At 38.2% G+C, this 25,263-nt stretch overlaps 1 protein-coding gene across 10 annotated transcripts in view; it reads left to right on the top strand.

The window, feature by feature from the left end:
* The first annotated feature begins 389 nt into the window (after nt 1–389).
* The window catches only part of ARMC2 (armadillo repeat containing 2), a 70,460-nt gene continuing 45,586 nt past the window's right edge, over nt 390–25,263 (top strand). For 5 of the 10 annotated variants that reach the window (XR_011681050.1, XR_011681039.1, XR_011681036.1 and 2 more), the window contains exons 1-8: nt 390–650; nt 895–947; nt 3,439–3,686; nt 4,312–4,384; nt 6,529–6,700; nt 7,870–8,080; nt 20,523–20,593; nt 24,311–24,403. Coding sequence is in view for 7 of the 10 variants with exons in the window: in XM_071438739.1 (XP_071294840.1) it covers nt 3,469–3,686; nt 4,312–4,384; nt 6,529–6,700; nt 7,870–8,080; nt 20,523–20,593; nt 24,311–24,403 (838 nt within the window). In the remaining 3 variants the exon portion in view is untranslated. The other 5 variants (XM_071438729.1, XM_071438744.1, XM_071438775.1 and 2 more) reach the window with 5 other exon arrangements.

Here is a 25,263-nt window from a genome sequence, read left to right as displayed (position 1 = left end):
TGGGCACTGCCCCCGGGATCTGGGCACGCCATCCCCGCGATCTGGGCTCGCAATCCCTGGATCTGGGCACGCCATCCCCGCGATCTGGGCTCGCCATCCCCGGGATCTGGGCTCGCCATCCCCGGGATCTGGGCACGCCATCCCTGGATCTGGGCACGCCATCCCCGGGATCTGGGCACGCCATCCCCGCGATCTGGGCTCGCAATCCCTGGATCTGGGCACGCCATCCCCGCGATCTGGGCTCGCAATCCCTGGATCTGGGCACGCCATCCCCGCGATCTGGGCTCGCAATCCCTGGATCTGGGCACACCATCCCCGCGATCTGGGCTCGCCATCCCGGCCCGGCAGCGGCCGCGCCGCGCACGCGCCCGCAGGTGCTGGCGCGTGCGCCCCGGGGTGCCCGGGCGGCCCCGCGGGCGCGGCGGAGGCGGCGCGGGGGGCGCGGCCCCGCTCGGGCTCGGGCCCGGCGGCGGCGCGGCGCGGACGGTTGCTATGGGAACGGCGGGCGGCCGAGCGAGGCTGGGGCCCTGCGGAGGCGCTGGCGGGTCCCGACCGAGTCCCCCGGGCAGCGCCCGGTGCCCCCGCCGGCCGTAGCGCTCGTCCCTGGGGGTGCCGCCTGGCCGGGCGGGGGCGAAGGGCCGGACTGTGCGGTAAATCGGGCGGGAGGCTTTGGAAAGCGGCCGGAGACTGATAATCCCTGTGGCGCTTCCCGGCAGCTTTCCCGTGCTCGGGAGGGAGGCGCGATTGCCGGGTGTGGGTTGGGACAGCGTTTACTCCACAGGTGCTGCTTGTTTGAGGGGTTCCTCTGGGACGTGTTGACCCACGGCTGCGCTGGAAACCTCACTCCGCTGAGAACTCGGCTCTCGTAACTTCATTCTATTTTCTCTTTGATAGCGATTTCTCTGCGTCAAAATTTCACCGGGGTGAAAGTGCATCAATTGTGATTGGTAAGTTTCTGTGAATCAGAACTATGTCTAATAATAGCTGTTGTTTACATCTGAAAGGAGGATGTAGTGAGGTGGGGGCCCAGCTCTTCTACCGTGCCTGCAGTGAAAGGACAGGAGGAAATGGCCTTAAGCTGAGACGGGGAGATGCAGATTAGATATTAGAAAAAGAAAATTCACTGTAATGATGGCCATGCACTGGAATAGGTTGGCCAGGAAGGTGATGGAGTCACCAGCCTTGGGTGTGTTTAGGAGGCATCTGGATTGGGCAGTGATTGATGTGGTTTAGGGGTTACAGGGGCAGTGCAGGGTTGGCTTTGGACTTGATGATCTTAAAGGTCTCTTCCAACCTCAGAGATTCTGGGATTCTTACTAAACCTGTATCTGTGTGCTAACTGTTCTAGAGATTTGCTAGGGCATACAGAACATGGTTTGGATGTCAGAGAGCAGAATGTTCATAGCCTGAATACAGGGCTTCTCCTCACTGTACTTAGTGATTGCAAATACACCCACTCTGCACCCTAACAATTAAATGACACTGGTCTTGAGATGGAAAAGAGGATGGCAGAGGCAGTGTGAGATGGCAGAGCTAATGTGGTGCCATATCTGATGTAGCCAGCCATGCTTCTCTCATCTTGATTGAACTGAGATAGGAGCTGTGAGAGTACAGCTGTCTCACTTCTGGACATTGCTGGGAGTAATGTGTGGATCCTGTACTGCTCTCTACTGCTTAAAAATCTTCCTATACAGCAAAGGCCAGACTTCTGGAGTAAACAATTGGGGAATAAGGACAAGAGCCCAAGTATGGCTTTTCAGACACTGCTGTGAGACTCTTCGACCTCCCAGCAGAATCAGAGAGGAGCTCTTCACTTGTGCAAGTTAAAGGCTTCTTGGAAATGGTGACAGTAGTGAGGGACAAGATCTGTGTGTACCAGTTATGCTGTCCCCATTGATGCTGCAGTCTTCCCTCTGGGGAGCCGGGGAGCAAAATTACAGAATCACAGAATATGCTGAGTTGGAAGGGACTCTCAAGGGTCATGGAGTCCAGCTCCTGGCCCTGTACAGGACCATTGCCAACTGTATCAGACACGTAAGGCCTACAGAGAAGACCTTCCACTTAAGGTCAAAATTCTGGTTTCCAGTAGCTGGAGGAATAGGGAATGATAGCCTACCTTCCTTTTTCCAGTGAGAACTGGTTAATTTTTTTCTAAACAGACAGCTGCAGTGGAACTCCTTACTGTTTTTTTAACTACATTGTAATAGAGGGAAGAGTATTGAGTATAGAGAACAAAATTCAGTCACAGTGAAGACAAGTAATATATTAATTGTAGTTGGAAATATTAAAAACACTGTTAGTCTCAGGCTCCTGATCTGTTCCTGAGTTTTTTTTAATTATGCATCATTTAGTGAAAGATGTGGTGCAGTTCTCCTTGTCCAGTTTTATATTGGATATGCAACAATGACAGACACTACCAGAATGTGCAGGCTCTCAAAGAAAGAAGAAGCAGCTGAAAAAGTTAGACTGCAGAACAGGAAGAATTGAACTAAGAAACTAAGGATATAAGATTTTTTTTTACTCCATAGTTTAGAAATAACCCAGATGATGTTCTGATCTACTGGCAGTTCATTGTCATAAACTGTGTAAGAGAATAGAAGTTACCAGATGGTCTGAGTCACAGTGCAGAAACATATTTTTGTTTTTAGGTAAGTCTGAAAGCAGAAGAGGAATTTTGCATGGTGTAAGACTCATGATGAGTTTGCTGTAAAATGACAAGGATGATACCTACAGAGAACTGCACCATGATAGTGATGGGTTGTGGGTCCAGGGGGTGATGGAGCAAGTCTGTCACTGCCCATTGCATTTCCCAGAGGCTACAGCAGGACAGAATGCTGATTGGAAGCTTGGGTTTATCACTTACATTAGTGTTGTCTTTCTTTGCCTGTGCTTGGGGTTGGGTTGGGGAGTCGTTTCTTTCAGAGGAAAAAAATGGATTGCCTGTTCTTCCTTGTCTCTGCTCATCAATTGCTGATAACTGTGCTTCAGTTACTGATAATAATGCCTCTGACATATTAGGAAGCTGCCCTTGGTAAGGTCGATAATATATATTGGGTTTTTCCTAAGTTGGTAAAACCTGTCTCTTCGCAGCATATTATTGAATTCCTGTTTTGGCTGTGGTGTTTCACAAGTAACCAAGTGTCAAGAAACAGATTTTCTATGGATTTGTAGAGGACCACATTTGGCCCATGAAGCACAGTGACATATTTCAGTATCCTATAAACAAACTGATGGTAGATCCTCCATGTCAGATGCTTTCTGTTTTTGAGTATTATCCTACAGAAGTGAAGAAAAGAGGAAATGCATTATCAGTGTACGTTATTTCCCTCTATTTCAGCACTGTCTAGGATTTACTGTGGTAGCATAACCAGTGATGAATTAATAGTTTGTAATTTAAAACTAGCATAATACTTTGTGCCATTCACATATATTTTCCAGTGTTCTTCCTGTGCAGTACTTTGCAGAGGAATGCAAGCTTCAAAGACTGAAAACAGAAGAAAAGCAGAACCATTCTACTGGCTGTCAGTGGCAAAGCCTAGGACCAGTTCTGAGATTGTAAATGAAGCCAGAGATGCTCTACGAACAGTGAAAACTCAAAGACCATTCACACCTACAGATGAACAAAGGAAACTTTCTGAGTCTCAATCCTCACGATGTCCTCAAAATAGACACCGTGTACTTTTTAGGTACTGTGGCTTTAAGATGTTTTCAAATATCCTTTAGCAGCAAGAGATTTGATTCTCTAGTTATGCTTCTGGTGGTTATTTTCCCTGTGTTAATCTGTATTCCTAATCACATCCTTTGCCTTCTTCTAATGATCTTTACTGTTGGTGTTAATCTACATGTCCAGCAAGTTTCTCTGGCTTAGAGCTACCAGAGGCAGTCACTATACACTAGTTTTTATGTGTAGAATAGTATAAGAAAATAGTCTGTTACTTACCTTTTCTTGAGACAATTGAATGCTTTTAATTGAGATAGTCTTCAGCTTTTTTCCTAGAACATGTGAAAGCTTGCTTGTTTCCTATAACCTATGTGCTAGATCTTTTTTCAGAGCCTTCTGAGATCTTTTAAATGTGAAATTTTAGGTCCTGCAGTTTGAAATGCTCATTTTCAAACAGAGTTTTTACTACCTCAAAATTATTTCTAGGTGGAGTTTTGTTACCTTGATGTGCTGATGTGCTCTTGTCACTTTTCCTTTCTTCCCTTTCCCCATATTCACTGGCAAAGGGAAGAAGCATGCACTTTAAAAAACCATCTGATCACACAACTCTGGGTCTGCTTTATTCTAACCATGTTTCATTTCTTCATTAGTCTTGATACTTCCAGTTCTGATTCATCTGAATCAAGACCGAATTCTGGTGTTCGTCTAAGTCCACTGACTCATGTAAGTACTCTGGAAATAACTCATGCAGTACTGATATAAAATATGTGTCTTGGTAGTGTTAGGAAAATAAATGGTTTAAAGACATTTGGGAAGAGTGGAGGCTTGTTGTAACATTAGTCTGAGACTTATAAAGTCAGTTTTATAAACTGGAAAATAATTTAAACTACTTAAATATTGCTGTATTGCTTTATGATTCAAAGTGACATTAACAAGAATCAGAAGGCTGATAACTGAGTCAGCTTTCTTTCAGTGTAAGTTTACTAAAATAGGTGAAGTTCATGAGCATGGACATGTGCCAACAGCATGCCCTGGCTGTTAAGAAGGTGGCTGATGGTATCTGGGGCTGCATTAGGAGGAGTGTTGGCAGCAGGTTGAGGGAAAGTGATCCTTCCCCTCTACTCAGCACCTGGAGTGCTGGTATGCAGTTCTGGGCTCCACAGTATGAGAAAGACATGGAGCTACTGGAGAGAATCTGATGAATAGCCCCAAAGGTGATGAAGGGACAGGGAGACATGAGAATGTTCAGCCTGGAGAAGACCAAGGGAGGACCTTATCCATGGATGTAAATACCTGAAAGGTGGGTGCAAAGAGGACGGGATCAGCCTCTTTTCAGTGACTGGACCAGAGGCAGAGGGCACAAACTGGGACACAGGAGGTTTCCTCTGAACCTCAGGAAACAGTTTTCCCACTGTGAGGTGATGAGGCCTTGGCACAGGTTGCCCAGAGATCTTCAAAAGCTTCTTGGGCATGGTCCTGGGCAACTGAGGTTAGGTGGCTGTAGTTGAATACAGGGCTTGGACCTCCAGAGGTCCTTTCCAACCTCATCTGTTTTGTGGTTCTGTGAAAGTAACTAGGTTGCTTTCTATTTGGCTTACATTTCTATAAAATGTCATGATTGTAGTTTTATTTCAAAACAGATAGAGGTCCTTTAAGAACCATTTTTCTCCCTCTGTGAAAGCTGTGAATTGTTTTCAATTTATAAGTGTATCTGCTCTTTCACAGTTTTTTTTTATATTTGGTCTTTAAATATAAGATTAAGTCATGACTGTTTGTTTAGTACCAAAGATAACAGAGCATGCTATAGCAATTAAATGTACTTGCTGTATACATTTTTCCAGACAGGAACCTTTAGGAAATTCTTTAGGAAATAAGGGGAAATATCTAAGAAATTTTATACTTTAGTAATTTGGATAAGGGAATGTATTTACATGAATCAAGTTAAAAAAATTCTGGGCATACTTCTATTTAGATTATGTATATCTACATTTGGATTTAAGAACTGGTGTTAAATTTTCATGTATTTTGTGAGAGTGGAAAAAAATTAGAGAAAACTACTGACGAATGCAAAACCTGATTTTTTTTTCTTTATCAATGGGTATAAGTTAATACACTGTAAATTAAGAGTTCATATTAATTGTGGTGGTTGTAAGTAGTCAGTCTCACCTGCTGGCTCCTTAATACTATGGAGAGCTCTGAAGTATTGGCTGGAGACTTTTTAGTGGATTCTTTATTTTAAGGAAATTGGTATTGGTATTAGAGGTCAGTACTTTATGTAGGTCAAGGGCACAACAAGTACTTGATACTAGAGATTCAGGGACTTGTTCACCTCCCCTAAGATGCAAGACACTGACATAAAACTAGGACTTTCATGTTTCTGGATCTGCATGATTTGTCTCAGTGTGACAGAAAGTAGTACATATGATGTGAATATATTTGGAGTGCTTTGGAAATACTGTTTTAGTGCTCAAAAGCAAATCAAAGAATAGATGTATCTCTAGAATTGTTGACAATAGTCATTGGCACAATATTTTCTTTGATAAATAAGCTTGCTGCAGATGTAGTTAAATGAGTACTTATGAGGAATAAATAATTCTGAGTTCTACTCAAGCTAGGTTTTGTTTTCTGCGCCTCTGAATGTTGGCTGTGGTGATAATGGTATAGACATCTGGTTTGTTTGGTGGAATGATATCATTAGATTCAGAATATGAAAATTTCTTAATGAGCAAGCCAGTGTAACTCCTGTTCTATTTTGAACTTAGCCCTTTGTTAGAAGTTATGTAGGTTTGGTTTTTTTAATTTTTTACTTAAATGAAAATTAAATTATCTGTGCTTTTGTTTAAAAGTCTTCTTTATTTTTGTCACAGAAACCAGTAGTAATAATTTCTGAAAAAAAAGATGAAGCTTCTTCTGTTTTCCATCCAACACCTCCTGCTGATGCTGCAGAGCTTAGAAAAGTCAGCAAAGCTTGCAAAGGCTTATTTAGAGCAACTTCTCTGAAAGATTTATTTTCTGCTAAGGTGGTTCCTCTGAATCAGAGTAAGAATGTTTTGATACATATTTGCTATAAAGATTACTGCATGATGGGTTTTTATATTGGTAATTACATGAATTATTAATACATTAAAGGACTTGTGTGTCCTTTCAGTATGAATTCTGGAAGTATTTAAATGGGTTTATGGCAGTTTTGAAACTCTGGTTTCCCAAAATGATGCTGGCTTGCACTACTGAAAATGAGCTGAAAACTACTCAGGTGCCTCTTCTTTCTATAGGTTTCCAAGTAATGGAATTTTACTGAAAGTTGTCATCAGTAAAATTAACATTAAATGCTGTCATGCTTGAAGAGATAATGAGATGCCATCATCTAAGGAGATTCCCTGATGGATTCCCTGAGCCTAAAAGGAGGAATAAAAAGGAATGATATGTCTTGACAGGCCTCCAACTACATCGTATTTGTTGTTAAGAGTTTTATTAGTGGAGGTTTAATAAAGGTCACCAAATGTGGGATTTAAAAGTAATTTTCTTGAAGATGGGAAATGGCATCTTGGCTTCCTGCATGCTGGCTCATAATAAAGTGTGCTGGGACTGTCTTTATTTCAGAAGACTCATTTATAATGATAGTTCTTACACTGTCCGGGATTGTTACTTTACATTATAAACTGAATATCTCATTTTTACTTACTAAACATTACTTCATTTTTATGTATTTATTCTATAAATATATCTTTATATAATGTGTCACTTCATATAGCCTTAATAAGCTGATGTTACTAATTGAAGAAGTTGAGAAGCTGGTGTATTTGTAACCTGCCTTGGTCTCTTCCCTTTTGGGATCATGCAAATGTTATGTGAGGGGTTTTATTTGTGGAGGTTCTTCTTGTATGTACATAGAAGCTACAGGATTAACAGCTACCTTTTTCCTGAGTTCCTTCATAATATTCAGGTCCTGAAATACAATCAATTTTTTTCACCAGGTACAATCCACCTATTTGTAAAAGGGAAATCATGGAGATGAAATATTAAAACTTTAAACACAACCCCAAAAGACTTTAAGAAATGCTGTTCATAAGAAGACACTGACTACCTTACTCTTAATAGTCTTAAACTTTCTCAGCTTTTAAATTGATACAAGCAAATTTTGATAATGTAACACGACAAGCAGTAATTAATAACACTTGAACAAAATGTGTTCTCTTTGACTGTTTCAGATGAAATGAAACCTGATTTTGAAGAGCCAGCTATGATGATGAATAGTCTTGACAGAAGTAATAATAACTGCTTAACAGAACAAAAGTTGTACACATCATTTAATGATGAGAGTAGACAATTAATTTGTAATGAACATACCAGCAGATCAGGAAATGAAGACTCCATGGAAGGGACACCAGGAAACTTTTCACTTCAGCTGCAAGGAGAAAGGTCAGCATTGGTCAAGTATGGTAATGTGCATCTTTCATACAGCCCTCTTCCTGGTTACTCAATTGTGCAATATCAAAATGCTTAAAATTAATGGTATCTGAAGATAACATTACATGTGCTTCAAAATGAAACTGTGTTTAGATTATTAGAAAAATTTACATTTCTTCTTTTAGAAAGTTTCTACATTCAAAAGACTAATTTGTAAAATATTGGTGATAGAAATTTATTTGATGTGATTGTTTGATCATTAACATTTCAAAACCAAGTCTTCTAGTCACTGTGTGTAAAATCCTCAAGTTTAAATTTAATGTGCTTGCTTTTGTAGTTTAGTCCTGTTGTTTTAAGGTGCTATGCCATTCTTCACTTAGCTTGACAGATGAGTAGAGCCATGCTTTCAGTTCAGGTATGTGATCATACACCAAAACCAGGCTAAAACTCTTTAGCAATAGAAGCAGAATTTTTTTGTGACTTTTAATTTTTAGTTCTTTTTTTTTTTTTTTTTTTTATGACCAAGTAGAGGTGTTAGAGAGTAATGAGACTCACATGCCTGCAGTCTGTTTTTACTGGACCTGGAATATCATATCCATTCTTTAGTTCATAATCAACTAGTTTGTTTTTCTTTTGATTTAGATGTGAATTCTTGCACAGGGAGCAATAGCCCTGTGGCACTATGGGTAGTTGGTGTGTCAGTTGCTGCATTAGCAGTCAGATGAACAACTGTTTTGTGCTAATAACATTGACAGATCTGGCAGTCTCAGCAACAAAGAATGAAGAACACTTTATTTTCAAAACACATCCTTGTAAAACTTCTTCACTATTAAAAAGACATATTTGCCAGTAAGTATCTTCTTTCTAGCATGTTTGTATGCTTAGGGAAAAGCTATTTCCCTGGATATTCTTAAGCACCTTTGATATTAAAGACTATGTTCTTAATTTTATAAAATGAAAGGCCTTTCATTTACTAACTTGATGATAGCACTTAATAGTGTAAGAGAATGTTGTCCATTGAGGCTCTTACAGTAAATGATACATAACAGAGCTATCAAAAGACTCTTTTAAATTAAACTGTAAGCAGGATTTCAAAAAAAGACAGATTCTAAAAGAACGAAGATTTGTTGTAGCAAAGAAAAAACTCCATGAGTGTGGAGGAAGAATGAGAAAATAAGAGCAGAGATAAAAAAAGTAGGTGAAAAAAAAAGGTTAAGCACCAAAGAGAATACTTTACTGCAATATAATTTTCTCTCTTTAAAATCAGTGATCTAATAACTTCTTAGATAAAGACTAGTTGGATTATCATACTACATAATTTACTGTAGTTTGAATTTTATTTATTTAATAAAGGTGTGGCGTGAAGTACTTCAGTGTTGTAGTGGAGATGGATAGTTCCTTTTGTGGAATATGCATCCTGCTGTGTTCAGTTCTGCTTTCTGTTTGGGTTGCTGTTTTGGTTGATGGTGTCCAAATGCCTCTGACAGAAAGGGTCAGTTGATACTTTTGCTACTTCAAAAGAATCACCTTCTTTCTCAGTCATAATTTTACAGCTAACCCATTAGGCATGCTTCCTGTCTGTTCAAAATTGTACACTTCTCCTTCTAAGAACAAGAGCTCTGCAAATTTTTGGTTTTGCATTTTTGTTACTGATGCTTTTTGCAACCATGAGTCTCATACATCAGTTAAATTAGATCTCAAATTACTGCCCTTAACATAATACCAAAAATTGCTCTCGAATATTGTTCTGACTAGTTCTCTCCAAAATGGTAGAAAAATATAACATTCCTCCATCTTTCTGTGTTGGATGCAAGATGAGTATTTTTAAATAGTCCATTTTTACCTCTCCTGTGAGTCCTCTTCTGTGTACTCGAGTCAGAGCTGGTTTTTGCCAATGCTTAGGAAGCAAAGCTTCCTGACACCATTTAGGTGCTCATTAAGCTTAGAGCACCATGTATATCTGCAGTGCTGCAAGATGCACAAGAGTAATACAAAATGCTTTCCCTTTAGCCACAGATAAAGGTCCCTCATCTGTATCAGCCCAAGCAGTTCAGGCCACCATGTGATGGGATGGGTGTGGATAATCTCAGCTGCTCTCATATGTTGTATCTTCTTGCTAAGACCAAAGAGCACATTGGTCCAGTGTTTGTGTATGATACTCCACAAGTCAGGCAGACCTTGTTCTGTGTGCTTGGGTGAGTTCAGAGATGTCATTCTTCTTCTGACACGGCAGTTGAAAGGTACCACAAACCTCGCCTTCTATACAGTTTGTTGAGTTTGGTCTTCATGATAGTTGTATGTAAAAGGCTCCAGAACCATAGAGGGGCCATTGCAGTGAGAGATTTGGCATTCTTTCTCAGTAGAACATGTTTACTAGATGATTGTAAGGTTAGATTGCATCTGGTTCTGTATAATAAATACTTGAGGTATCTTGTATAGGGTTACTAGATATTTTCTATTTAAAGTACATCGCATTCAGGCATAATAGGATGAAAGCTTAAAGGAATGTCAAATCTTTTATTATCTAGTGTCCTGTCATTTTCTACATGAAGCAGGTGTCAACCTCAATTCTGTACTGCAGTGACTTAAAACCCTTACAGGAATTAAGCAAGGGGATTGTAGATGTAGTATACTTCATACAGGGGGAGGCAGGGGACTTCCTACTCCCCTTTCCCTACCGTTCCTATACAGGTACTGAAATAACTTTCCTAATTAAACCCTTTTTCTGCTAATGAGGAAACAGTAGAGCATGACAAAATAGCATGGCAGATTCCTGCCATTAGTGCTATTATATTTATTTTAAAGACAACAGAAGGGGGAGGTATTCTATTCCAACAAGAGACTTGATCACTTTCTGTCTCACATTCTTTTGTTGTTCCAAAGACTGAAGAAAAGAATGAACAGTGCTAATGAAATCACAACTGCCTTGTAAAGGTACTGGGGGAAAAAGAGAAGATGACCTTTTGAGGGAAAAAGCCATTTGCCATTTTGTTTGCAATTCTGTTTTGCAAATAACATTCTAGATGTAATAGAATAGGTATATTAATTGAAGCGGATTGAATTTATTGACATGTTGCCTCAGGAAAGCTAGGAACAATTTCTGGCAATCATAAGGAAGCTCAGTTTTGTTTACACCATCCTCTAACCATTGTGCCTTGCCATCTATTGTGATTGCTATAGAAGTGAAACTTCTAAAATGTTTTCTGCATTCATATATTTCAAGAGAAGTGTCAACAGTGATGGCAGATTTGCTGATGAAGAGCAACAGTTTCCCGGGTGTGAAAGAATGATGATTTTTTTTTTTCCTACTCTAATTTCTCAATATTCTGAAAGCTTAGATGTCATTCCAGGACTTCTTCAAAGCAGAGGTGCCTTGAGTGAGGAAGAGTTTGGAGGCAAACAGTTCATTCCCAAGTGGCTTGTTCTTTTTTAATAAGTGAGTTTTATAAAGAGCTACAAAAGGATTAGCAGGTACTATAAAGAAGATATACTCTGCCCTGTTTTCTCTCACCATTGTTCTCTTTATTAAATGCCTGTTTTGCAGTATCCTTGAAATATATTCTTCTTCCATGAGAATAGTTTCTCTTGCTTGTGCTTTTTTAGAGTTTTGTAGTATTTCAATAGAAAATGATAAAAGCAAAAAATTAAATGATAAAGAATAGGGTGGGTTGGAGAGGACCACTGGAAATTACTTCTCTCTGGTTGCTTGAACTACCTTCACATCTGTGCTCAAAATATACATTCTTTTTCTCTTCGAAGAAAAGGATTCCCACAGAGGAGAGAGATTTTTTTCCTCAGGGGAACACCCATTCTGTTTTGTTCTGGATGATGTTTTTGAAATGAGTGATATGGTGTGGCTATTGGTTTGAAGTATGGTGTAGCTGACTCTCCAGACATTTTTCAGTATTTTTATTATTTTTTTTTTAATTATGTATATTGACAAGTTTTGGAATTCTCATAAAGACAGGGAAACAGGAAATTAACCTGCTCCCAACTAATCTTTATCTATTTCTGCCTCAGTTCCACTGGCTATTTGGATCACTGATTTTGAGTGGTGGGAAATCCTTCACAGGTGGAGCTTTCTACAGTGTTTTCCAGATTGTGACACCTACCCTTTCAAGAAGGTGCCTGGTTTGATATAGGGTTAAGGGATACTGAGAGAACACTGGGGAAGAAGAATTCTTTTTTTCAGAACTTGTTACAGACTTCTAAAGAAAAGGGTAAGAGGTAACTTTTATCTCTGGTCTCTTAGCTCATGAAAGAGACAGTGGCGTTTAGGCTCGTTTTTACCCTGTACTCTAAAGAGTCTTTCCACTCTAGCACTTAGTTTCAGGTCAATATAATTGGTCTCCAAATCTGGGAGATCTAGGTCTTGAAAGTCCTTAATACCAATTGAATTGCAATTCTGGAATGGGAAAGTGTGCCATGCAAAGGGTAGAGAAGAAATGTCAGTTCAGTCTAGGTAGACTTCTGGTAACAATGGATTTAAATTTATTTTCTGTTTAGAAATGCCATGTTTATTCAAGATTCAAGTTAGGAAGATGATGAGGGTGTGGTTTTCAGACTCAAATATATTTAGGCTAATGTTTTAGATATTTTTTATAGTTGGAATTAGACTGTCAGTTGTCTGGTTGCCTAAAGATACACTGCCACAAATAGATACTGTTAATATTTTCAATATTAGACAGAATATGCAAAGACTGTGAAGAATAAAAAGGATAAGGATAGAAGTTTTTCATCAACCTTGATTATTATTTTAAGTCATACTGTTTAACATGTGCATGAGGTTCTCCATCAACAGCCTGTGTAAATAAGAAATGCTGTATTTTCTTATCGCTGGAGTTGTCATAAAAAATGAGTGAGCTATTCCCATGATTGTGTTTACAGGATTGTTATTTACTCATCTTTAGGATGACTCAGAGAGTTAGTCTATTTGTCAATATATTTTTACAAATTATGTTGTCTTTCTACTAGTTATATTTTCTCATATCAGTGGTATCAGTTATGCACTTGATTATAGTTTTCACTCCCTTTGTTTTTTTCCTCTTCTTATTATGTTCCTTGTAATCCTCTGCGGTTCCTGAAATAATTTCAGGACATCTATATTAGCAGGTTTTAAATTATTTTCATGCTTTTGAGGAGTTTTGTGGATGAGAAGTCAAACTGACTCAAATTGTGTGTAATTGGCTTAATACTTTATTTTATATCTCTTTTAGCAGTCTGCCAGTAATTTCGTCTCCATTGTTTTTTTGAAAAAGAAAATAGTCTTTAAAAATTGAGCTATTATACTGGGTTTTGTTTTTTTCTTTGAGGCTTATTTCCAGATTGTGTTTATCTGTCTTGTTTGTCCCTCAGATGACATCACAGAATGGAAGATTCTGTGGTAACTGAGTAAAATAGGGACAGATTCTCTAAAGTGGCTCAGTGAAGGTCAATTCTTTGTCTAAAAGGATAGAGTGCTTTTCAAGTGCTGAGTTATGGTCAGGAAGGAATCAGTTGGTTTGCAATAAAAAACATATTCCATACTATTCAAATAATGAAAGGCAATACCAGAAACTAATTCTGATGTCCTTCTGGCAACATGAAATATCTGGATAGTATAATGAAATTGGAATAAAAGGATTAATGAGAAATGCAAATGTTAATTGGTATGTGGAAAAATTAATTTCTGTGAGAGTAAATGACAAAACTAAATACTAATTTTTCTCATTTTGCCAAAAGCTAAAAACACTTCCTACTAGTTGCTTTGGCAAAAATACTGGAATGTTGTTTATACTTCCTTTCAAAGTCTACAGGGCAATGTCTTGTTGTTAACATCAGTAATTTTGGTTTAGAGTTAGAACTCTTGTTTCTTGATCACTAAACACTTACAGCAGAGGAATCATGGTAGCAGGGGATTGTGTTCTGAAGCAGTGGCTCCTAAAAGCATTGTGTAAATGAACCTGCTCTGAGAAGATCCATTGCAGTTTCACTTGCTGCAGCTCCACATCTGACTCTGCCCCTTCTTCGCCTTGGGCCCCTTGCACCACTTTGTCCCTTGCTGCTGACTCAGGGTTTGCTCCGTTGTCCTTAGTGCCCTAATTCCCAGGATCACCATTAGCTCCTTTAACTTTCCCTAGAGCTGCTATTGTTCTTTTGGAGACAGCTGCTGGGTTAGGCTGTGCCCTGATAAACTTGCTCTAGAGCCCTAGGTATCTTTGCATGGTGCTACACAGTGCTCCTGCCAAGAGATCTCACGGGCTGTTCATGAGACCACAGTTCTGAATAATTTTTTTTAAAGTGCTGACAGTCAGTAGATAAAGAACACATTGGCTGATACACCAGAGGGTTGTCCAGAGGAGCCTCAGCAGGTCAAACCAGAAATGGTTTGACAGGAACGTGATGCAGTTTAACAAAGACAAGTGCAAAGTCCTGCATCTGGGCTGGAACAGCCCCAGGCGCTATTATATACTGGGAGCAATCCAGCTGGGGGGCAACTTTGCAGAATAAGACCTGGAGGTCCTGATGTACACAGGTTCATAAAAGCTCAGGGAGAGACCTCAGAAGATCATCTGGCCTGATCTTTTGTGGAAAAGAGAGTAGATGAGATAATCTAGCATGCTGTTCATTTGTGTCTTGAAAATCTCCACTACACCTGGGCTGCTGGGACCAGCTCCAGGCTCCCCAGTGCAATAGAGATGTTGAAATGACTGAAGGGAATCCAGCTGCTAAAATGTGAAGGAATCCTTTGTATAAGGAAAGGCTGAGAGATCTGGAACTGTTTAGCGTGGAGAAGAGAAGGCTTGGCAGGAGTTTTTATCAAGATCATTCAATACCTGGAGGGAGGGTTAGGGTGCATTGTAGCACCATCATTGACTGTGGGACAAGAGCTCTTCTCCCCCATGGCAAGCACTCAAAACAGGAAAAACTATTTACCTGTGATGGTTCTTTTTAAGGATTTATTGGTTGTATATACTTCCACAACACCTCCTTCCAGCTTTTCCCTTTGTAGTCCATATAGAATTGTGAGACTTCGGTTGAAAGAAAAGCACTCAGCTGCTTAAATAGCCAAATGATCTTTATCAATACAAGGCATGCCATCCTGGACAGTGCTAGCAATAAAAATAAACCCAGATTACAGTGTAAATGTGTAGTCACACTCTGAATATACAGGTGAGTAAAATCTCAACATTCTTTCTAAATGGCCTGTCTGTTTATGGATTATCCACAGTGATGGGAGCCAAGCTCTGAATGAGTCTGGAAGAACACCTTTGTGCCTAGTAGTCATTTTGATACATCTGGCTTGCCTGAACGGGCCCCCAAAATCTGCTTAGCATTGATTGAAATCTGTTCTTCCTTACACTTAGTAAAATGTCTTGATTTTTGGGTGTAGATTCACCATGTCTGGCTTTCCAGTGCACGCAACCATTTTATGTTGGTAAAATCAGATGTTCAGTGCTTGTATTTATGTATAAACAGTCTGCATCTACTGCAGTGCCTGCACTGTTTTTAGAGCTTTGTGAAAAGTTAGAAATTGCTCTCCTAGACTTTTGCAGACCTGAAAACATTGATATATCATGGATCCAAAATAAAATTTGTAAAAATTTCAGCCACATTTTTGGGTTTTAAATAAACTAGAAAAAGGAATTTTGTGGGAGCTGAAGGGGATGTAATGAAGGAAAATACAGTGGGGAGAAACTGAATGACTATGAGGGGAAAATGGAAGAAAAAAGATTTGTTTACCTTATCAAAATAAAGACCAAATATAAAAGGGCTCTAAGGTTAAACAAACTATCTGGTGCTTAGATTTCCTTCTGAGGAAGTAACTTAAAGGTAAGAATGGTGGTTCTACAGATATAGAAAGGCCTCTGCAGTTATAGATGTGTAGAAATCGTGTGCCCATAATTATAGTTCTTTGGCTTAATAAAAAGGACATGTTTAAAAATGGAAAAGAAGTCTGTTTCCAGACATCAGATTGTGTCTACAGTCTAGGGTTTCCTTACAGCATTTACTCAGGGCATGCTGTGCACAGTCTGTGTGTTAGTAGCTCTCTGCCTTTCTAAGAATCTGTTCAGGTTCTGGTTTACATGGGATAGTCCCAGTTTTGTCTCTACTTTAGGAGAGAGTCCATAGATCCAGTTTGCATGGGTACAAAAGGAGAGGCTCATAGCATCTGGATGAGAAAGTTCTGTGAGGCCTTGGTGCTTGTAGAAGGAGATACTGGCTCTTATGGTGTTTTCCATCCCCACTGCCCTCATCTTTTTCTCATTCACCTTTATTCCTGCTCTTCCCTTTGAAAAGTAACCTGTATATTTTTCATTCTTTGTTACACTATGTCAGTTACTATGCTTCTGTCTTCTTCTCCCACTTTGTTATCTAGTTTTGCCTCACAAAGCTGTTAGGATATATAAGATGTTACAGGATACTTTGAGGAGGATAGAGGATACTGTGAGGAGAGGGTAATGTCAGAGGGAATGCCTTGAAGCTGGACAGTTCAGAAAAGATGGTCATGTTCTCTTTTTGTTCTAGTTGAGCTTTGCTACCTTGCTGACCACAGGTGCTTGATAGGTACAATTCTGTAAGAGAAGCATTAACTTGTTAGTATTAGACCATAAGTCCCTCTTAACTGGTAACTAAATAATCAGGGGTACCAGCCATACATCTCTACCAATAATTAATAAAAATTAAACAAAGCAGTAAGTCTCTGACTTGGTGGCTATCAGCAGTGTCATAGGTTATATCAATACAATGACACTATTTTTAATTACCTCCCTATTTTTAATACACGTAAGGTAGTCTGCTTATCTGCGCCGTGCTCGGGCATCTGTCAAGAAAAATATCACTTTTCCTGGGTCAAAACTGTAGCAGGGGTGATGGTAAGTGTCTAAATCTGTGGGATAGTGTGAGACAAAATTCAGACCCAATGCCTGAATTTTGGGCAGGGAGGTAGTCAGATTCTCAGATGTTTAAGGTGCAGATTGAGGAAGGAGCCCAAGCACTGTTCCTTCATTGGGACCTTACTTTCACATTTGTGATTCAAACCTTGCTGTTGTGTGCGGCTTCTTTGGAGATTACTAGTTCAATTCTTTGCCTCTGGATATAGTTCATAGAAATGTAGTTTTCCCTGGAATACCATGGAAGGGTGAGAGTTTGCAGGTTTGCTATTCACAAGAGGCTCATGGCAAGAACAAGCAAGTAAATTTCTAAACATGCAGAATTGCTTAATAAATGCAGCTTTCACTTAATTATCCATTCTTTCACCAGGGGAAAATACTGAACACGTGTTGGGTCTGGCTGAGACGGAGTTGATTTTTCCTGGAGCAGCCCTCACAGTGCTGTGCTTTGCATTGCAGGGGGTTGTTGGTAACACACCAGCAATTGGCTGCTGCTGAACAGCGCTCCACAGCATCAGCCCTGCCTCTCCAACTTCAGCCTGGCACAAGTAGGCTTGGGGTGAGCAAGATGTTTTGAGGGGACATAACCAGGACAGCTAGGCAAAAGGGATTCCATAATGTATGATGTCTGCTCAGCAATGAAAGTTAAGACAAAGGAAGTGAGGGGGCATTTATTATTATGAGGTTTGTCCTCCAGAGCAATCACTGCATGCTCAAGCCCTACTTCCTTGAAAATGGCTGGACATTGCTTTTGGTGGGAAGTTGAGCATAACTCTTTTGTTTTTCTTTGCTTCCGCAAGTGGCCTTTGCTTTTGTTTTATTAAGCTGTTTTTGTCTTGGCCCGTGGGTTTTTCTCCGTCTTGTTTCTACCCTTGGTCCTGCTGAGGCAGGGAGTGAAAAGAGTGGTGTGATTGGGCACCTAACATCTGTCCAAGGTCAACCCACCTCACCACACTGCTCCAGTACTGGCTCACTTTCTTTTTGGAAGTCCTCACACTCTGTGTACATTCATGAGAGCAGTGTTCTTCATTGAGGCTACTATGATTTCTTTTATATGAGAAGGACAAAAATGATCCAGTTGCCAAGTTCCTTTTCTTCTGTAAATCATCAGAGCCTCTGTCAGTTGATTTCTTGATGAGGCCCTTATCAGACGATCAGATTTCTGCCAATTGACTTTGTTTCCAAGACAACCACTCTCTTGACAAGCCAGTTCCCTTCAATAGTAGGTGACTTATTTTTTGTAACAGGTTGATTATATTTTAACTGCATTGTTCTTAATAAGGTACTTCTATTTAAATTTCAATCCTAAATGAAAATGTAAAGATAACAAACCAAAAGTCTGTGTAACTAAAATGAAGTTGACAGAGTGGTAAAGACATGTAAAGGGATTTTATAATCTCTCACAGAATTCCTAAATTGTACATATTCCCTAAAGATAAGCCTGCTCATGAACCATTCCCAATTATATAGGTATTCAGTGTATTCATTTTCTGAAAATAATGGAAGTTTGGGTGACTTACAAGGATGTTTCCCAAGAGCATAGAGGTTTCTACTGCTGGTATTCACAGAACAATTTGCTTTCCTACTAATTTAAGTCTATAAACTGGTGATACTGGTGTTGATACTGGTGTTTAAAAAACAACAGATTCCAGCCCAACTTCTTCTCATGCACATGGTCTTATTCTTGACATGGTCTTACTCTACATCTCACACATGTGGTGTTTCTCTCTGGTAAGTTAACTCATCCTTTGCTTCAGTGGCTTTTTATATTAATTTGCTTTTGCTTCCAACAAAACTCATAGGATTGTCTTTGTTGAGTTTCTTGGATTCATCCTGGATTTACATTTTCAGGGAAGAGGCACCGAGAGAATATAGTTACAAAACACTTTCTCTGAGGAAAGCGAATTCTAACATCTGTATTCATATAGGCATGTATTGTCATCATGCCTACACACACAATTTTGAAGGTACTGATTTCTGAATATAGCTATGTTTAGTGTACGGTGACTGAAGTTGTTCTCTTGCTTATCTAGTATGTTTTCAAGTTGTAGTCTTGATTTCAGAGATGGCTGAAACTTGTAGAAACGTTTCTGAAACTTTTAAAGTTTGTAGGACAAGGCATTCACAGAAATGGAATCAAATTTTTGTTTCTACCAATAGATTGAACTGTCTGTAATGCGTGCTCTAAGCCCCTTCTTTCATAGAGATGTCAGACAATTTTAGGGAGGTAAACACTTGTCTTTTTTTACTTTTTAAAGTATTGCTTCCCCAGAGGAGTAGAAATTGCTATATGTGAGCTGAACTAATTTCAAGGTAGTTTGTGTAAGCATTTGGATTTTGGAGCACTTAAGTCCTCATGCTGTAAAAATAAAGCACTGTTCATTCTTAGCCGTAATGAAGCAACTGGTCCTCTGTGATGTGATTGCTTGGGAAATTTCTCACTGACCACAGTGAGCTATCCAGTCCTTTTTGCAGGGAACTGATCTTGCAAGAGCTTTGTCTTTTATTTTGTCTCCATCTGTTTATAGGTTAACTTATATCTTCTGTCTGGACTGACAGACAGAATTTAGGCACCAATCCAGCAAACTACTTAAACAACAGTTTAGTTTTAAGCCTTAGAATAACTAAATTACCTGGTTAAAAAAATGAAATAACATTGCTAGCACACTACTGTCATCTTTAGAATGGAGTTCAGGAGATTAGGTTGTATTGGTACATGGACTTTAAATGGAATAAGAAGTGTTAAATTAAACATACATTGAGAATAGAAAACATAGATTAAGGCTTTCGTCTTTAGTACAGGAGAAAAGATTCCGGTTTGATAGCAGGGAGTCTACATCTTGTATATTTCTTTTAGATCAGTGCTGCTTGAGTATGTGGCTAGGCAAACTATTTATTTAGAATAAATAAATAAATTTATTATAGATGTAGTAGTTTCCTCTGTCCAAAGAAGGACTGACCATAAAATCAGCAGGAATTATGGCATTGCTTTGTAAAACAATAAAATGGCAACATACCTGTTATTGTACTGGCAGAACTAGTGATCACTACACAGTTAGCAATAATTCACTGGCACACACAGAAATTCTAATATATACTTTTAAGGTTACTCAGGTGTTTGTTTCTTTGAAAGATCTTCTCATTAAATATTATATAAGTGTTAATCCTGTCAGAAAAAGAAACTGTCCTGTGAATGGATGAACTTACATTTTTAAGCTAGTTGAGTTTTATATTCATTTAATGAAGCTGATGGTAAAATAGAAATTGTCTCTTTTTGAATTTAGTTTGGTTCATCTTTCATTTTATTGAGCAAGCAGAAATGCCTAGTTTTTGTGTTCCATAATGGTGACCTCTTGTGGTGTGAATATGTCAGTATTTCTGAAGGAGCTTTCTGTAATACATAGGGGAGGAGGTTGTATTTACATGTAACTTTTAATGAACAGCTAACTTACTAACTTAGTAAAATAACATAATCTTTTCCAATTAGCTATTAATATGCACAACTCAATGCATGTGGAAGAGCAAGCATTTTGAGACAGTTTTCTGATAATGCTTTTGTGTGTTCATACTGCATCTTGTAGTGACCAGATGGAAGAGCCTGGCAAAAAGTCATCACAGCTGAGGACTTCAGGCCAGAAGAGAAGAGTAACAGGTACAAGGGATTTCATCTCCATTCAAAAAATGTGAAATGCAGTCAAATAGAAATAATGTAGTTCTTGGGATTTGCCAGTATTGTTCTTTATTTTTCACTGAACAATATTTTTTGGTTTTCTAGATATATTGGGTTTTACTGTTCTTAGTGAAAGAAACAATATTCCAGGGATCTTCACTTTAAATATCTCTTGGTATTTTCTATTTGCTTTTCCCATATCTAGGCTTAAGAATCTGCCAATCCATTAATACCTTATTTGCCCATCACTTTTTGTAATCTGTCACAGTTGCACAGAAACTAATAAAATTATGCCAGCCTGTATTATCTGAAGAAGCAGATTTTGGATTGCTCTGTAGGGATGCATTTTGCTAATTTTACATAACAGACTTTAATAATATTTCCTCATAGCTGGCACATTTCATACATCACAAGTGCGTATTTGAGAGTCTGGTATAGAAACCTGAACTTTCTACTGTGCAATTATTGTGCTTTATTACTATTATTCTAGAAATGAGAAATTCTGTTATTCTAGATCATTCTGGCAAAAGCTGTATTGTGCTCTGCTCTTATTTCTTTCTGAGGAGCAGAGAGTATTTACCATGTCATGCAAGTTAGTACACTTAGAAGCCTTTTAATTTGTTTGTGCTATTTTATTGATGTTACTGAAAATATACAGTGTGTTTTTAGGATTGTTTCTTTCTAAGTCTACTTTTTTAACATTATGTAGCTTCCTCAGTTTGTGCATGCTTCATCTTTTATCCCACAGTAAAGAAGGGGATGGCACCAGGAATTCTCCATCATTTCTTCTCTACAATGGGATTCTGGGTGGAGTGTTCATTTACAAATTATTTCTATTTTCTGATATGAATTGTGTTTATGCTTTGACATTTTAGAGAGTAGTTAGACTGTTTTAATATTGATCTATTCGTGGCCACTCAGTATTCAGTGAAAAGGCTAAACATTATAAGTCAGGCAGTACTCAGCTTTTCAAAGCTCAGTGTTGCTAAGGCTCTTGTATTTACATGCTAAAAACAGCAACCAATAAATGTAGACTGATTAGTGATTTTTTTTGACCAGAATGCAAAGCAGCAGTTAAGACCTATGAAAAACGGAGACAACCAACTTGAACTTGCTGCATTTTTTTGACTTGAGTATTTTTTCTGTTGAATTGTGGTTTGCTCTATTAGAAAGTTCTGGACAGCTTCTGCAATATTTTAAATACAACTAGTACCCTAACTTTTCATCAGCAGCTTAAAAAATCTCCCAGGACTGAGACACAATTTAGTAATGTTGCTTTACTTTAGAGTCGTGTATTGTCTGGTCATTCTCACTTGTTTAGTAAAAGCTGATTATCTTCTTTTTTATTTAGGTATAAGGGATAATTATATTTAGATATAAGGTATACCTTATTTAGATATAAGGCATAATTACTTTTTTTAAATTATACCATTATGACATTCAGTTTGCTGTATTCTTCTGATGAATATGAGACAAGTGAAGCAGAGCAGTACAAAAAAGCATCTGTTCTTTTCATTCTGAACTGAAAATTAAATGGATTTGGTAATTTTTTTTAAAAGTGAGAAGTTTGTCTCTATCTGCAAATGCATGCCCAAAGTTTTCTATTTCTTGACTAATGAAGTTAAGTATATGTGTAGTTAAAAAGTCAGTTCCATCTTTCAGTTTAGGAGAGGTAGCTACAGATAGAAAATAAAAGAAATAATTGAGTCAATATGTGGGTTGTGTGGCAGGAAGGAAGTGTGCACACTACTGTAGTGTTCTTATTTCAGCTGTACTTTTACATTATCCAGAGCAGAATTTTCACTTCATTGCAAACACTGCATAGTGTTTTATTAATTAGGCCACTCATCAATTTAAATAAGATGGTCAGCTCATTTGATCTAGAAAATAAAAATGCCATGCAAAATAATAACAATATTTGCTAATAACATGCAAATATGTATGCATCAAATATAGTGTATTACTTATGAAATAGCAGCATTTTTTATAATCTTTTGAAATAGGTATATTTGATAGATTAATTGTGTGTAAAATGTAGACAGTTAATATAGACCAAAAAACTAGTCTTTAGGCTATTTTCTAAAGAGCAAGTTTTTAAAATATGAAGTTTTAAATTGTTTTACTGTTCCAAGTAATGGCAGTATGCAGTCACTGTTTTAAGGTCTGAGATACTGTTCTTGTGATGCAAACCTCTTATTATTGGTGTTTTCAGGCAGTATAGTAGTTTTTGTGTTCCTTCATATTTCTCTTAGGAATTCACATTGTCCTTTAAGTGCAAGAGCTAGTAATGAACAACAGGAGACATTTTCAGACAAATCCATGACTTAAAGAAATATGTATAATCCAGTCTTAATGGCTTTCTTATTTAGTAGAGTTGTGTGGCTTTTATTTCCCTATTAAAAAAAACCTCAATGCAAAAACAAATCAACAGACCAGACCCTGTCTTTATAACAACTTTGCTTGCCTGCAAGATAAAGAGCTTAACCCAATCTTGAACTCCAAACACATGCCTACATGCACCTTGTAAGCAACTGTTAGATCCTTTACATCTTGAGTTTCGCAGAAGCTCTGGCTCTCCATCTGTAGTGGCCCAATGGTCAAGGCCAGAATTTTGTCACTTCACAAAATACTAGGTGGAGGTGTAAAGGATGTTCAGCATGTCAGAATAATTCCCAGTGATACTGCATCCATATGAAAGTGAATCCTTGATTCCATTTTTTAATTAACTGTGTTTTCACCATCTTCCTTGTCCAATCTGAAAACAGATCCATGCTCCCAGTCTTGTTCCCAGAAAAATTCTAGTCCACTGGTTTTCAGGTCTGCCAACTTTTGCCTTGATGTCTGTGATACAATTTTTTTTTGTATTTTCTTTTGAAGCCAAGTAAAAAAAAACTTAAATATTTTTAAAAACTTCCTTTGTGAAGTGGACAAGGTTTCTGATAATGGAAAGTAGCTTTTTCTGAGTCACACGGGTATTTGGCTGAGGGTGGCCAAGAACAGTGGGAGTTAGTTGTCTTCAAGATTTCTGACGTGTTTTTTTGGAGGCAAAATATCTTTCACATATCTATAGTTTACTACTCATTTCAGAGGTTGCCGTGTGACAAACTGCTGAATGCAATGAGGAATAGGAATAAACATACATTTTATAAAAGTTTAGTCATGAAGTTTGCAAAACTAATTGCATGAAGTAGTTAGAATTGCTAACAGGATGTAATAACTAACAGGACTTTTCCCTAACTGACCAGTCAGTTAATCAAGCTTAGTGTTGTATCATGCATATGTACTAGATAAAATACTGCAATCCTAGAGGATTATCTGTAGTATGCATTTTTTTGGAACAAATAATAAGCTGTCACGTGAACACAGAGCTGAGAAATAGTAGGACACTTTGATGTTTAAGTAGTCATTACCTTCCAATTCAGTGATCAAATGAACCATTAATGTCAGCAAACAAAACTTTATAACACAGCTTTACGTATCAAACCACTTATCCATCTAGTTTTGTTTGAAATGTTCGTTTTTGAGAACATGTAAATAGAAAGAAAATCTTTAATTCATAGAATAACCCAGAATATAGCAAAATGTGACATTTTTAGATTTTTTTTTCTGACTAATGAATAAAGTATTTGTAGTTATTTATTATTGTAGAAAGTGAAACCTTCACTGAATGTGTGCTTTTGTTTTGAATGTATTTTGAAGGCGTAAAGGATGAAACAAGAATAAATGAATGGGAAGAGGAAGATTACTTCTGGCATACAAGGATTCTACCAATTCTGCGTGAACTGGAAAGAAGTGGGTAGCACTGCTCTGAAAGGGTCTGTTTTCTGTACTGTTTCTTGCAGGAAGCATGGGACTCATTTTTGTTTACTACAAAATAACAACAGTAATTGGAGTATGTGGCCTTTTATGCTTCCATATGTTCAGTGACTTCACCGTGTAAAACTGGCCTGGGCAGTCTAGGTGGCCCTGCTTGAGCACAGGGGTTGTACCAGATGACTTTCAGAGGTCATTTCCAACTTCACCCATTCTGTGATCCTGTAAAAAACCCCAGAACTGGTTTAGTGTTTACCTTGTCTGATTAAATTACCTTATTTTAGACAACATAGCTCTGCAAGCTTAGCGGTCAATGTTGAGCTAATAATTTTAAGAATAAGTACTGCACAGATTCACTGCTTTAACCATAGACTGTATTGAAGGTCTCAATCCATTTTAAAAAACCAAGGAAATCTTAATGAAAATTTCCACTTGTGGTTAAAGTGTTAGATGTGCCAGAAAAGTATGTAATGACTCAGAATACTGAAGCAAAATTGAGTAAATTAAGTATAGTTTGAAAGGTTAAACTCTGGAATCCATTTTGCATTGGAAAAGTTGTTCAGTTGCCTTCTGTAGATACTGTATTTATTTGAATGATGAGAATATAGAAAGTAGATTTGTTTTTACAAGTAATTCTGTTTTACAGGATCTTTAGCAATGTTTGTGGTAGCATGGTACAGCTTAGAACTTTTTTTGCATAGTTTTGCAGATGTTCATGAGTATGAAACAGCTGTACACTGCTAAGTGATTCCCAATATTTGTTATTGTTTAAAAACGACAGGATTCTCATTCCCACGTCTGTCACTGATGTATAGACAACAGTGATCAGGAAATTTGAA

Source organism: Agelaius tricolor, unplaced genomic scaffold (assembly GCF_023055355.1).
Source record: "Agelaius tricolor isolate 1412-34295 unplaced genomic scaffold, bAgeTri1.0.p SCAF_1, whole genome shotgun sequence".
Lineage (NCBI taxonomy): Eukaryota > Metazoa > Chordata > Aves > Passeriformes > Icteridae > Agelaius > Agelaius tricolor.
The sequence above is the reverse complement of the archived record's forward strand: the minus strand, read 5'-3'. Positions and strand labels throughout refer to the sequence as shown.